At 44.1% G+C, this 14,885-nt stretch overlaps 2 protein-coding genes across 6 annotated transcripts in view; both read right to left on the reverse strand.

The window, feature by feature from the left end:
* Positions 1 to 504: 504 nt before the first annotated feature.
* Positions 505 to 4,920, reverse strand: chst6 (carbohydrate sulfotransferase 6). 5 transcript variants are annotated; one of them, XM_079742946.1, is made up of 2 exons: positions 4,779 to 4,920; positions 505 to 3,307 (listed from the first exon to the last, which is right to left on the reverse strand). In XM_079742946.1, the coding sequence occupies exon 2, from the start codon at positions 3,141 to 3,143 to the stop codon at positions 1,950 to 1,952; it is 1,194 nt and encodes a 397-aa protein (XP_079599072.1). In that variant the 5' UTR covers positions 3,144 to 3,307; positions 4,779 to 4,920; the 3' UTR covers positions 505 to 1,949. The 5 variants fall into 5 exon arrangements, with proteins under 5 accessions (XP_079599072.1, XP_079599071.1, XP_079599075.1 ...); XM_079742945.1 differs by having other exon boundaries at positions 505 to 3,310; XM_079742949.1 differs by having other exon boundaries at positions 505 to 3,088; positions 4,779 to 4,896.
* A 2,045-nt stretch (positions 4,921 to 6,965) lies between these two features.
* Positions 6,966 to 14,885, reverse strand: part of tmem231 (transmembrane protein 231) — a 31,822-nt gene continuing 23,902 nt past the window's right edge. Inside the window, exons 5-7 of the mRNA XM_079743089.1 lie at positions 8,673 to 8,754; positions 8,253 to 8,358; positions 6,966 to 7,288 (exon numbers count right to left, since the gene is read on the reverse strand). Of these exons, the coding sequence (XP_079599215.1) occupies positions 7,126 to 7,288; positions 8,253 to 8,358; positions 8,673 to 8,754 (351 nt within the window). The 3' untranslated portion in view covers positions 6,966 to 7,125. The remainder of the gene's footprint in view (positions 7,289 to 8,252; positions 8,359 to 8,672; positions 8,755 to 14,885) is intronic.

A 14,885-nucleotide genomic window follows, 5' to 3' on the forward strand; every position in this document is an offset into this window, starting at 1 on the left:
TTGGGTGTCCCTAAATCCTAACAAACCAAAGACATAGAAAAGTGTTTAGGGAACCAGTAGATGGGGCCTGTAGCTAAGATATCATCTTCAGTGCCACCAAAGAGGGTAGGAAAAACCTCTTCTTGCAGGGATCCAGCCCCTGAGTCTCTTCCAAACATTGGTAAAGTTTCTTATGGCTGTCATCGCAATTTAAAGGAATCTGAAGGGGAAAAAATATATGGCGATGATAATCAAGCTAGAGTTTCACACTGGTTAGTTAGGCTAATTTGTACTTGCATTTGGTACTTATTTGCCTATTTTAAAATAAATGATCGACAATCATAAAAATCGGATCTAGTTCATTTAGTGAAGCTGGGGTGAAGTTCTCTTGGCCACTGATAATTAACCGGATATCAATATTCATGGCCTGTCTTATCTGCCTATCCTACTGGGTGCATTAAAAGGAAATAAGAATTATGCAGCAAAAAGTTATTATTTATTGTTATATTCAACCATAAGTCAAGTACAGTAAAGCATAAATAGCCTCAATAATTAATTTCTATATAAAACCTAAATGGGAAGTTGGAAATATAGCCAATGTGGCACTATCAGTGTCCATTGACCCAAATTTTAGTAGGCACACACGTGAACTAATTATGATCCATAAGAATGAGAAATGGGAAATAAGGAAACATTGCAGTATAGATGTAGAAAGTTGAGATGTAATTGAGGTGTAGAAAGTACCCAGCCACATTATCATCTGTTGCTGTGAACACACAATAGTGTGTACCCAGCTAGTATCCAACAAGGATACTTGTGTAACACTAGTATCCTTGTTGGATACTAGTGTTTCCTTGTTGACAAGGATACACTAATATCCTTGTATCCACTAGTATCCTTGTCAACACTAGGATACTAGTGTTAGGATACTAGTGTTGTATTTCATATCTAGTATATCAACCAATCCATCCTGTCACAGAAGTTTGACATGCAACGTTATCCACAGAAAAAATATTTATTTTAATATCAAGGCCACAAAGTTAGACCTCACAGAGAAGAATTGGCAACTTTGGCAACATTGTGTGTTGAATTCCAAGGTAATATTGAAGTTAAAATTTCCCTGTTCAATTTGAAAGTAACCATGCGATTCATATTCAAAGAAACTTAACTATTGTCCAAAATGTCTAAGACCAAAGACTGAATGATGGATAAACATATTCAGCAATACATGAAACCTCCCAGAGCTTGAATTTATTTGACAAATACAAATGGCTAAATAAAACCCCAACGGAGCCCAACTTATTTGGTTTGGCCCAATGCATATCACGTGAGATGACCTTTGGAAGCATGTGTGATCCCCCTTTCCATCTAGCAAAAGCATTATGAACAATGAAGTCATTATTCAAATGATAGATTGTAATAAACAATATGCTAAATACATTCACACAGTGTATTCTATTACTAGGATGTTGTTTCTGACGGTTGGCAAACAATGTGGTCGCCATCATTTGTATCTGTCTGTTACTCTATTTTATAGGTTTTCTCTTACATTTTCTTTCAAATAAATATATATTATAATCTCTGTTCAAGGTCTTGTAAAACATATTAAGCGAGAGAGCTTTGATTAAAAACGTATTAAGTCGATTCTACATAATATGTACATATTCAAATTAGGAGCATTTTTTTAATTCAGATGTCTGTGTTGTGCAAACCTCTGGAATGTTTTAGCATGAGCCAACAACGTTGATATAGTTATTGCTCAACATAAGCACTAAGGAATACTAGCATAGCGCACCTATATGAACTGGCCCCACTCTTTGACAGGTCACAGTTAATTCCACCCAAAACATTGCATCAACCCTTGTGTATCTCGTCATTCAAGTCGTGTTTACCAAAGCATTTTCCAATAGTCGGGACCTAAAAGGTGTGTACTCTCTACAGACCAGTGGGTCTCCAAGCGGCTAATCTTTTCAGTTACCTTTGTCGGTCTCTGTTTTGGCAGGGAGCCAGCTAAACTCGTACCCTTCCTTCGGGATGACAGTGTCCACACTGACGCCTTTCTGCTCTTGAACACTATTAACTATCCTGTACCCTAGCAACGACATGGCACCTTTGCACAACTCCTGGATGCGTACGACCTTGCTGTGTTCCAGCGTGGCGCGCCACGCCTGGGAGAGGTATGTGGCGTTCTGTGAGACGATCTGGAAGATGCCCCCTCTGTAGTCTTTCCCATGGGTGACTTTGTAGATCCATTCTCCGACCCGCGTGGTCATCTCCAGCCCTACAAACTGGTACAGGTCGTTGACCTCGTCCAGGGTGTTCCGCGCTATGTCCTCATAACGCACCATCTTGTAGCGGCCCCTCAGGAAGTCCGGGGGCCTCTGGGTGGCCTGCTCGTGGATGCGCACGTGGCTGCGACACACCTCTTGTATGACCTCCAGCTGCATCTGCTGGTCGGGGACTTTGGCGTGGTCCAGCACGATGCCGTTGTCCCGGTAGAAGGCTCCGGCCGTCTTCTCCCTGGAGAACATCACGGCCCGCGGGTCCCGCACCAGGTGGACGATCCGCAGGTCCAGGCTGGGGTCCCGCAGGAGCGGGTACAGGGACTCCAGCTCGAAGAAGCGCACCTCCTTCAGCACCACGTGGCTGTAGCTGCGGCAGGCCGCCTCGGCGCCCCGCAGGCCCCTGGCGTCACACTGCTTCTTGCATTCGTTCGGGTCGCTGAGGCGGTCGCGGGCGGCCAGCGCACACGCAGGCGGGGAGCAGAGCGCCCGGCTCTGGCTCCACATGAACAGCGAGGACACGTTGTGCTGCTCGGGCAGGTAGGCCTCCACCGCCGACAGGTCGCACTGGAACACGCTGCGGACCAGGTCCCTCACTGCCATCTTCAGCTTGCGGCTGCCGTAGTCCGACAGCTGGGTCCAGACGTGCCAGGCGGGCTCCATCAGGTAGAAGACGGAGGGATGCTGGCTGAAGACTTGTCCCAGGAAGGAGGAGCCGGAGCGCCAGGACGAGACCAGCAGCACGTGGACCTTGCCCTGGGCCGGCGGGGGCCGCCGGCAGAGGCTGCCCTGGGAGTACCAGCTGAGCAGCACCACCACCGCAGTGCCTTGGAGGAGCAACAGGAAAGCCAATGACACAGGGCCCAGCCTCCAGCGACTCATGGTGCCGGCCTGGGGTCCCAGGCAGTCCCTGTCTCCTTCAGTGGCTCGGGAGGAACCGTGTCAGAGAAGCTGTGGGAGATCCCTCCCTCTCTGCTGTGGTCCAGTTATTGTTCTGTAGGACTCCCCCCTTCTCTCTCCGGGCTAATGGCACTTTGCAGCCGCTGCTGCTGTACAAATGATATTGGAGTGGGATAAAGGGCGAGACAGAATGGAATACAACAGGTTGAGTTGGATAAGTTGGACAAGCAATAAAGGAATGCAACAAGTTGAGGTTGAAGTTTGACAAACCATATTTAGGACAAAGCTAGAAAAAGAGGAGGAAAGAGGACAGAGAGCAAGAGAGAGAGAGAGAGAGAGAGAGAGAGAGAGAGAGAGAGAGGGAGACAGAGAGAATAGGAGAGTAGGAGGAGCACATTGTTCAAATGAAAAGATGCCTTCCAGAACAGATGATAAAAAGCAGATGCTAGGTGGGGAATTCGTGAAGCTCCACTAAAGGGACTCAAATTTAAAGATGACAGCTGGTAGGCAGGACAGAAACAGCCCAATGGTAAAATCCCCTCGTTGGACATTGCCCCATTTCATGTCCTCGGATATTTGGTTCGCGCAAATACACTAATTGTAGCATGCTTTAATGATGAGCCTGCTGTAAATATGCCAGAAGAGCCTAACACTCTTGACTAGAAGAGTGACTCTGCTGTGGTCATCAATCCATGTATGCCAAACACAATCAGTCTCGCTCTAAGTACGTATATATATATATATATATATATATATATATATATATATATATATATATATATATATATATATATATATATATATATATGAGTGTGTATATAAGTGTGTTTGCAAAAAATAGCTGTAATAAAGTAACTGTTTCCTCGATAATAATGACGTACACTGCCTGGCTGCTTATTGAGCAAGCCCTAACAAGCTCGGCTTAAGGCAACGCTCATGAACAATATGTCCCAGCAACCCCTCTCTTTCTTTCTAAGTTCTCTCCCCCTTACGTCTGTCCCTAAATCCTTGCTCAAGAGAAAAAAAGGTCCTCTATTATTGGGGTATACATTGGTTACATTATTAAACCATCACAAGACCGATATCTTTATATGTACGCCTACTCTTATAACTTGGACATCTGCAAACAGTGCCAAAATGCGATTCAAAGTATTTCCCTTTCAATTAAGATAAGAATATCTGCCTTGAATTATTTGGGAGAAAGTTGACAATGTGGGATCCAAACTTGCTTTTGTCCGCAAGAAGTTTGCATTTGTAAGACAGTGGTCGCCTATACCGCTATCCCGATATTTTACCTCTGACGGTCGACAGGACTTCGATTGCTTGGATGTGAATGAATAAAACATCTCCCCGTGCAAAGTTGTAGATTAACAGCCTAAAATATAGAAAGAAACACGGGGAGAATTCCTTGCAATTCCGAGACTATTCCGATATTTTACCTCTGACGGTCGACAGGACTTCGATTGCTTGAATGTGAATGAATAAAACATCTCCCCGTGCAAAATTGTAGATTAACAGCCTAAAATATAGAAAGAAACACGGGGAGAATTCCTTGCAATTCCGAGACTTTGTCGATACAACCAAAAAGTTTCCACTTCAGTAAAGTAGCCTACTAACCGTGTCAGAAGTGTATGCCTGTGGTGTGGACTCAACGAACGGTATCTCCAACTACTTCAACCCCGATACCTCTGCCTCCGCAGGCTCCATTTATGTAGTCGGTAGAGTAGGGACGTGGCCATTGAGCCAGGGCTATGGGAGTGGTGTGGGACGAGGACTGTCCATTTCATTTAGAGGGGTTGGCGTTCTGCAGGCGGGACCCCCAGGGCTGCCAATAGGGGGGAGTTTTGAGTAATTCTCTCCCCGATGCAAAAGTCCCCAAAGAGGGGGTTGGGGGGTGGTAGAGAGTTTATGTGTTTAGTAATCACTCACTCACAGACAACGGACACCATGCATAGTCCGGACCTGCATCTCCGATATCCTTATCTATTACGAGCACGCTTAAGCTCTCAGCTCATCGGTGACTAGCCCGCTCACTGTTCCCAGAGTTTGAACCAAGCAGGCTCGAGCATCTTTAAAGAGTTTATGCGCCACAAATCGGACAAAACGTCCAGTAGCTCGTTTTCACTTTATTCGTTGTCACATTATCCTTGGGATATTTGCTTAGCGCTTAACGCAATTTTTTTATCCATCATTTTTTTAAAGCAGAAAGGTCGTTCCTTATTTTTATTTTGTATTTAAGTTATTAATTCATTTAACAATCAGTATTATAATTATTTACATATTGTATAGGCTTCAAGTGTGTCAGTGTTATTAACATCACGTAATCCAGTTTATATTTTGATCTCGATCAACATTTTGGTAGGATTGGGACCACTTTCACCCAAAATATCTGGTTTATCCTGATCCTGTATCCTGAAGGGTGGATTCAGGGTAGATTACGGAGCAAAATGTGATATACAATTGTAAAGTTGCCTAAATAATGCATTTGTATGCGGAGTGTATATACATTTATTTATATGTTGCCCTTGATTTGTTTGGTTTCACTAATACATTTGATAAAGTAGACTTTAGACCAGGGGCGATTCTAGGGTCAGAGCTTTAGAGGTGCTGAGCACTCAATGAGCCCCACTGCCACACCACCCACCCTTTTTTCACACAAAAACAAAAAATATTTCTATTGAAAAATAACTTCATAATTTTAACATTGGTTCAACTAACTCAAAAGATTTTTTTCTTTTTTTGGAGCCCTTTCCAGAAGTATGTAAGTATGTTTTGGACATTATTTAACATTTTCAAAGACGAACAAATATAATTTTTAGAAAAACATTTTTTACTCCCAAGTTTTAGGGGTGCTGAGCCCCTTTTTAGGGGTGCTTCAGAACCCCTAAAAATGGGCTAGCCTCGCCCCTGCTTTAGACTAAGGCTTTCAGTAAATTAAATCAAATAAAAGATTTTGTCCAGTTGGTCCCTCATTCATATGTGTTGTTGGTCAGATGAGTCTGGGTCTGACTGTTTAAAGAAATGGAAAATGAAAGGGGACGTTTATTAATTTGAATTCTGCTGTTTTCTGTTTTAAATAAAACACTTACAGTGAACCCATGTTGGCTATTCTACCTGTTAGAAGCTCGTAGCCTACATTTTTTTATGAAGTCCCATTTAGAGTATTGGTTATCCAAACTTGGTGATATAAAAAGTTAGTGCCCAGATCAGGGGGATCCAATCCGTTGTTGTTTTTTAAAAAAACGGCACAAAATGAGGAGGGATTACCTGTTCCTGGACATCAAACATGGGATTAAAAAAAAAGAACAATCTGATCCGGATTCAACTTTCTCAACTGGCCCCTGGTTCAAAAGGTTAAGCCCAGTCAAGCCACCAGTGGCGTGGGGTAGAAAACACTGCTACATGTATTTTTCTACCATTTGCGACCCATCACTTTCAAGAGAAAATGCTAATACCTGCATAGAGTGAAAAATGTCTCTTTCATGCCTTTCTTGTTAAATTTGAAAACCTTGGTGAAGAAGTGGACCAGAATACATTTATTTCTAGAAAAAAGATCACTGGATGGATTGACTCATGGATCGGTGTGTTTGTCCTTGAGAAACTTTGTAGTTCAGATATCCTTTCATGTAGTAAAGGCTGCAATAGAAAGGTTTTGTGCAAGTCTAATGCAGCATTACATTTGGTTTATATAATTGCTCGTAACTGTCACATAAAATGAACAATCCCAATGTACAAATATAAGAAATTGTATTTATTACGTTGAAATCCATGTTGAAAAACAAACATATACAGTTTTGGTCTAGATGTCACAGTCAACCAAGTGACTCATTATGTATAGCTGTCTGCTTGTTTGCCTGCGTACATGTGCTCATAAAAACAATATTCCCCCAGTGGTATGACATCACCAGACGCACCGCACCCCGCTCCTTGGCCTGGACTCTGGAGCTATGGAAACGACTCTGGCTCACATAGGATGAAGCTTCACCATGGGGACCGGCAGAGAGGGAAGGACCTGGTTCTGGAACACAAAGGTCTGGACGCGAGTGAAGACCCAGAGGAAGACCAGCAGCACGCTCACGTACTGGATCCAGGCCCCCTTGATGGTCTCCCAGAACCCGGGTCGGTAGGTGGAGAGGGAAGAGTGGCTAAGGACCATTCTGCCTGGGTTAAACATTAATAAACAGCGGGTCATGATGATGGTGGCCTGGAGGTGGAAGTATGGCAATGATCTACCTCTGTAAGATGAATAACTCCGATCATTAACTTGATTGGAAAAAGGGCTGCATAAGTATAGGGTGCTATCTTCATAGTCAAGGTCAAAGTGAATTTTATTCTAAGACCTACCGTGCTACAAGTTACATAGAGGAATGAAATTACGTTTCTCCATCCTCCAAATGTGCTATTAAAATATTGACCAAACAACATATAACATAATAACCTAATAGTGCAATCTTGTTGTTCCAATCACCACAAATAAATGTTATGACTTGTGACTCAACTTGGAATTTAAAAAGAGCAATAGCAATCATTTCCCTGTACCAAACCCATAAATTCTTCTGTGTGCTTTGGCATATAATTTCAGGAAAAGTTCCTGGTAGGGTTCGATTGCTTCAAATGGAATTTTCCACGTAAGAAATATCTAATTTGTTAAAATGTTAAGGGTACAAGTGTCCACAAACAAAAAAACCCCACTGTAATGGACTATGCTAGGCTACCCACACATATGAAAACACAGAGTTGCTGGAACATTTTCATCAAAGTTAGTCCTGCTGGTTTTTGCTTCCTCTTCAGCCGTACTCTACTTAACTGTCAAAGACTTAGGCCGCTCCAAGACCCTAGGCTAATGTTGGCAGTCTATGTCGCCTCAGGTGAGTCATTGACAGATTATATTACAAACGAGTGTTTGTTTTGTCTAACCCAAGTAAACGCATACAAACTGCTACAAACTACCTAGCCAGGGCAGTTTTTATGCATTTACTTGGGTTAGACAAATACACAAGCCAAATTATGCAACATACAAGTGTATTTCATGCACTGAAGCAGTATGTGGCTGTGTGTGTGTATATATGATCTATCTTTGTGAAAGGATATCTGATGACTTCCAGGGGGTAGCGTATCTCAGTGCTGAGCTGGAAAGGGGAGCCTGCTGCTCTTCCTACGGTCCATACTGGGCTGGGGCATGAGAAGGTCGTGGTCACTGGGATAAATATGGAGACAGAAAAACACAGGGACGCCAATAAATACACCCCTAACAATATAACAAGCGTATTATTGCATAAAGGTTATTATTGTGCATTATATAGGTTTAACTGGATCTGAAAGCATGTGGTATTGGAATTACTCACCTAGCGGCCATCTTGGTTTGAAACGCTTCACTGGCTTGGGGAACAGAATGTGTTATTTCCCCCATCCATCAGAGCGTTTAGAACCAAGATGGCTGCTAGTTGAATAAGGCCTATGTGGTGTACATATGTGTATCATGCATTGTTCATACAGCGAGTGGACACTCACGATTACGTTCCTGATAGGCCTTGATTATATTGACCAGATTGTATGCACTGGCAAATGGACTGGAGCCATCAATCACTGATACCTTGTTGGGAATGGAACGAAGAGGAACCGGTTAAAACAGGGGGGTGGATATAAGTATGGTATTTAGAATTGCACGTGTTTGAATTTGTGTTCATTCCACAATTCAACGAAGGAGCCTCACTGAACATTTGTTGGTGCTGTCTTTACTAGTGTATCACTTCAAATTTATTTTATTTTTCTATAACATATATTTACAATTTCGCCATACGCTTGGTGTTTTCTTGAAATTCTCTAACAGGAGCCTTGTGGGGTAGCCGTGAACCAGACATATCTCGCAAGCTCATGCTTCATTAGCTCTGCAAATAAGATCCTGCCCTTCTCCCATAGAAATAAAAGTTGACGCCCTTTGGAGATCAAAAATGAACGGAGAGGTTCCAGACCTATTGCTCTCTACGAGTGCGGCGTCTACGGCCTCAGTTCAGGGAAGTCCATTAGCTCTCTTTAAGCAAGTTCTAGCGTGCTGATCCTTGGCGGAGACCTGTGCTATACTGAGCAGATTTTCTAGTGTTAGATGTTTTGATGTGGTTCAATAGGGTTATATATTTTCAGTTATGTTTTACTCGATAATAGTGGCTAAGGAGCTCAAACTATGACGGTGATGAGACTAATTTAGCAGATATAGTTTGTTAATATTGCCAAAACGATACTGCTATGGTAGTGGGAATAACAATAGTGAAATTATATGCCTTTATAGTGATTTATACAATAAGAATATTACGATTGATATTGCACATAACCTTAGATAAATGGATTGTAAAGTTATATGTAATTTCTTTACAGTTAAGAACATATACTCTATTTTGGAAAGCTCCTATAGCTGATATGTAATTTTTATCTCAATCAAAATAATAACAAAAGATCATGGAAGTAGTTGTCTTCAACACCATTCCTGGTGAAAATCTTTCTGACGTGAATAAGGCATAAATCATATTCACATAATTTTTTCATACATGTTAAAGGAGAAATATTATGGTGTTTTCCCAACAAGTAAACATATTATTTGAGTTCTAGAAAACATGTTTTTGAAGCTGTTTGCTGGAAATAGCTTTAAGGAAAATAAATCTTGCCTACCGCTATTCCCCCCTGTTTCAGTCCCTTCAGAATGCGCTGTTTCTGGTGTCTGTAGCTTTAATGCAAATGAGCTGCTGCCCATTGACCAATGAGCTGTCAGACTGAACCACAGCATGGAGGAGAAGGGATGTTCGCCGTTTGCGGACTCCTGGAGCTCTATATCTATATCATATAATATAATATAATAATACTAATATTATATATGGGTATTTATATAATATTATATCTAATATCACGGCCAAAAGCTATGTGCGCCTTGGATGATATTATGAATCATGAAGACTGCGTCTGACGTCTCTGGCACTTCCACAACAAGTAAAGACTCGTAGTGGGGGATATCTCGGCCATGGTTGAGAAGAGTTGGGGGGAAAGGAACTTTGGCCTTGACTCTCTGAAGTCCATGAACCGCGACATGGAGGAGAAAGGGATTGTACTCCGGGAGCTGAGCTGCCGGACTTGCTGCCGAGCTCCCTGCGCCGGAGCTGCCGGATTGCCGCCGAGACCTACCCCCGCCGGACCTGCCAGCTTCGGGGGCAGTTCAGCTCCCGGGGTACACCCGCCGGAGCAGCCAGAAAGCTTCGGCCGCAGTTCAGCTCCCGGAGTACAACGCTGGAGCTGCCGGACTGTCCGGCAGGGGTAGCTCGGCGTGAACAATCAACAATCAAACAATTTACAACGTCCCTAAATAACCTTACCCCCCGCTAATCAATTAATTCACGATTGTCTGTGTGTGACATGACGTCACCACTAAGGTGCGCTTGTTTTTAGCACCTTTAAAGCTGCAACAGACTCCCGGCCAATGAAACTCTTCTGGTTCTCATTACACATCAAGTTCAAGGGGATACAGTAATTGTACTGGTCTTCTGATTAGGTTCCTTGCTTGTGCGCTCTTTTCCGCTTTTAGACATGTTGGCCGTGCGCTCCCGGCTGTCCACTTCTTTTTTCCAAGGTAATCTCACCTCGTATCTTTCTTCTTTGAACTGGACAGTTTTTTCAAACAGCTGCAATGCCTCCTCATTACTCTTCAGTGATTCTTTTTCATTCATTATCCCGATGGATTCGATTTCCCAGAAGGAGCGCAGTGTGTGATTTATTTTCTCATCCAGTCCAACACTCACGTGCAGAGTTCCGACATCTGTAGGTTCTGTTTCAGTTGTCACATTTAGCATGGATACGGTTCCATGTATTAACCATCCAAACTTGCTGTCCAGCGCCAACAGCGACTCTGAGAGGCGCTCCAATTTTCCTGTCACAATTTTCCAGTAGTGATCGCCACCGATGAGGACTCCAAGCTCCTGCGTCTCCATTCCGCTCACTGAAGTGTCAGCCAGCTGCAGGCCTTTTCGCTCCAGTTCTCTGCGCACTTCCTCTCCCGCTACTCTCATAATGGAAGAGCAAACTCTTGGGATTTCCAACACTTCTAACTGTACACTTTGGCCATTTCTGATGTTGCTCAGTGTTAATTTTACTTTATTACAGGTGATATTTTGTGGGACACTAGAGCCAAACGTGTGTAACTTTAGAGTCTCTTGGGGGGCACAGTAAGCTACCATACGTGTCAGAGACGACTCCCATTGAAGCTCATACCCGAAGAGATAACATTAGACTTCAACAAACAAGTTGAAGAGGATGATGTCTGGAAAGTGGAAGAACTGATGAGCTTCATTCAAAAAGGGCACAGTAAGCTACCATACGTGTCAGAGACGACTCCCATTGAAGCCAGACTACGAATTTGGATTTCACAATTATCATACAAATATCTGAGCGATTTTATGTCACTGACATTTTTTACAGGATTAAGATTCAACAATTTGGTCATATGAGCATTAATTACCAAATCCTTTCGGCCAAATCTTTTCTGCAGCAGCTGAGTAGCGTTTTCATAATTTGAATCAGTTAATGGTAACCCTGGGACTACATTGGCAGCTGCGCCAGTGAGATATGATCTCAGATAACTGAATTTATCCGTTTTTGTTAAGTTATGATTACTGTTCACTGCCGTGTCAAACTGTCCCCAAAAGTACTGCCACTGGCTGATGTCTCCAGAATATTCAAGTCACAAGTTTAGGCAGCTTCACGTTATTACGCATGGGGTTAGATTCAACAGACATTGCAGACTCTGCATCATCTTTCGCTCTTCTTGTATATATTGCCGCCATACTGTCATTGAAATGTGTTTTATACGATGGATGACAATGTACATTGCGAGGGTGGGGGGTAGTGTCGGCTGATGTGTGGGATGCCCGTTGATATATCTCATCTGACCACGTTGTGTTCAGGTTTCCACAAGTGAATCTGACGGCGGTTGCGCCCCCTACTGTTTCTGTGTGACACAGGTGGGTTACTGTATGTACATTTCCCATTAGAGGTTTCTTTGTATGTTTCTTTCTGTGTTTTTTATTGAGATTTTGTAAACGTTTATATTATAAATGCGTCCGGTTGTCTGATGTCAACCGGATAATTGGTTTCCACAAGTGAATCTGACGGCGGTTCTGCCCCTACTGTTTCTGTGTGACACAGGTGGGTCACTGTGGGTCACTGAGAAAATAAAAGTGCTCGTGTGGAGATCAACCCTGTGTCCTACTTCTCCGTCGTCACATAATGGAGGCTGCTTGAATGAGGCCGGTTACAGTGGTGCCGTGACCAGGATCGTCGCTGCTCTTCAGCATCATCATCGCAAGAGTGGTGGACTGACGCCATTCGGTCACAGGAGGTTGTACAATAGAAGAAAAAAAAAAAAAAACACAACGCAGATAAGAAGTAGGACTCTTAAAGGGATACTATATATAATTTTGTTTGATCTCCAGGTGTGGTAACATTCAGGAAACATTGTTGTGATGCGTGGACAATTTCAAATACTGATTTAAGAATAATCTATTTATAGAAATTCAGTTTTTCACATGGTTTATTTATTTTATTATTATCATCGATCTTGGTGGAATATATCCAAATGAGTGTTTCAATTGACATGGACGGTAACGGTAGCTCAAGTGATCTCGGCTGGGACAGAGAGCTCGATGAGAGTGGTGGGGCTCCTCAGGGTCGTAGGGGCGTGTCTACATATGATGTTGGGACACCAGCTTTTTGTTCAACGCGTGCTAAAGGCCAGTTGCCAACCAGCAATCCACCAACATTGTCATGTGTTCCCAACGCAGGGGACCCGGCCATGGGTGTGTTAATTTCAAATATTGCGCAGCAAGTAGGCCAGGAAATCAGAGACCAGTTGAGCGGTGCGGGGGTGGGAGGAGCTAGTGGCGCCCGGGTACAATATGGGGCGGACCAAACAGCCGGTGAGCCCACCTATGTTAACCTGACTGGTGCTCGGTTGGTCATGCAGGCGGATGTGAAAGAACCATCCGTGTTCCGGGGAGATGGGTCAGATAAATTCACAGTTGATGATTGGCAGGAGATGATGGAGGTATATCTCCAGAGACGAGCAGTGCCCCTGTCCGAGCAGCACACTGAAGTAATGTGCAGGTTGATGGGTAAAGCTAGAGATGTTGTAAAAATAACCCTGCGGAGCAGCGTGGGTTTAAAAACACAAAGCGACCCAAAGTTAATTTTTGATGTGCTTAAGCGACATTTCGGTGGGTACTCATCATTCGCTATGCCTATGGCCGATTTTTACAACACAATTCCGGTTGCCAGCGAAACTCCAATGGCTTACTGGTTGAGGTTGAACAAAGCAGCTGATGCTGCCGCGGAGGCTCTTGAGCGATCGGGCCGACGTACTCACGACCCATGTCAGGAGTTACCAATGATGTTTGTTAAATACTGCCCAGACCCTGCGCTCTCCGCCGTGTATAAATTCAAAGCGCCCCAGCAATGGACAGCCGGTGAAATACAAGAGCACCTCGACCGCCATCACATTGAGATGGGGACCACACACACTAGGCATGTGGGGATTCACACCCAAGCACCAGCGTTCAATGGCTCGGATGCTCAGCAGGACAGGAACGGCAACATGGAAAAGGAAAGTGGGGTGATGGAAAAGTCGAGATGTGATGAGGGCTGTATGGAAATGCTGGTCAACATTTTAGACCGAGTTCTTTCTCAAAAAAAACAAGAAACCAACAGGCCCATAAACACACAGACACATGGACCTGGTGCCCCATATCAGATGCAGGCTCAGTTATGTAAAGTCTGCAAGTCCGCTGAGCATACCACTACTGAGCACTGCAGGAAAGAACGCTTGTGCTTGTCGTGTTTTCAGCCAAACCACCTGATTCGAAACTGCCCAAACCGTCCCCCTCGCCGGTCAGAATACCTTGCCTCAACATGACTCGGCTGAGTTAAACTAGTAGGCCCGTGCCTCGGGGGTACAGGTGCGGGTGGTGTCAGCAAGAACCCCATCAATGATATTAGACAGCACTACCTGGAGGCATGCGCCGGGGCTCCGGCGGGTCAAGGGTATGCTAGACTCAGGTTCCATGACGTGTACTCTCAGTGAGCAAGTGGAACAGCAGATGTTGGTCAACAAGTTGCTGCCCGCGGAGACTGCAATGAAAGAGGAGGTAGTGCTGGTAGGCTGTGGGTGAGTAAAGACTACGGCGAAGCGCATGTATGAGGTAGAGATGGAACTCTATGGTGTAAAATGCATAGTGCCCATTCTTGTAGTACCAGGCCAGCGTTACGAGTTGATAATCGGATCGAATGTTATCCGGTACCTTACCCACCAGCTGAAGTCGACCGATGACTACTGGCGCATGGTGTCCCAAGGCAGTGTACCCAAGCAGTGTGAGCAGTTCCTCGACCTACTGACTAGCTCTTGTCGTTGGAGGGGTGGGAATGCTCCGGAGAAAATAGGGACCTTAAAGTTGGGACAGGCAGTCACGTTATTGGCTAGGACCGAGCATTTGGTTTGGGGGAGGTTACCCAAAAATGTTCCGATGTCGCCGGGTAGCCCAGTTGTTGTGGAGCCGACCACGTCCAAGTCTATGCCTCGTAACATTCTGGTTGCCCACGTTTTCGCGCCCATGTGGGGGGATGGATGGGTGGCTATGAAGGTTACCAACTTAGCTGAAAAACCCATAGTGCTGAGAAGGAACTGCAAATTAGCAG

This window comes from Pollachius pollachius (genome assembly GCF_949987615.1).
Source record: "Pollachius pollachius genome assembly, chromosome: 9".
Taxonomy (NCBI): domain Eukaryota; kingdom Metazoa; phylum Chordata; class Actinopteri; order Gadiformes; family Gadidae; genus Pollachius; species Pollachius pollachius.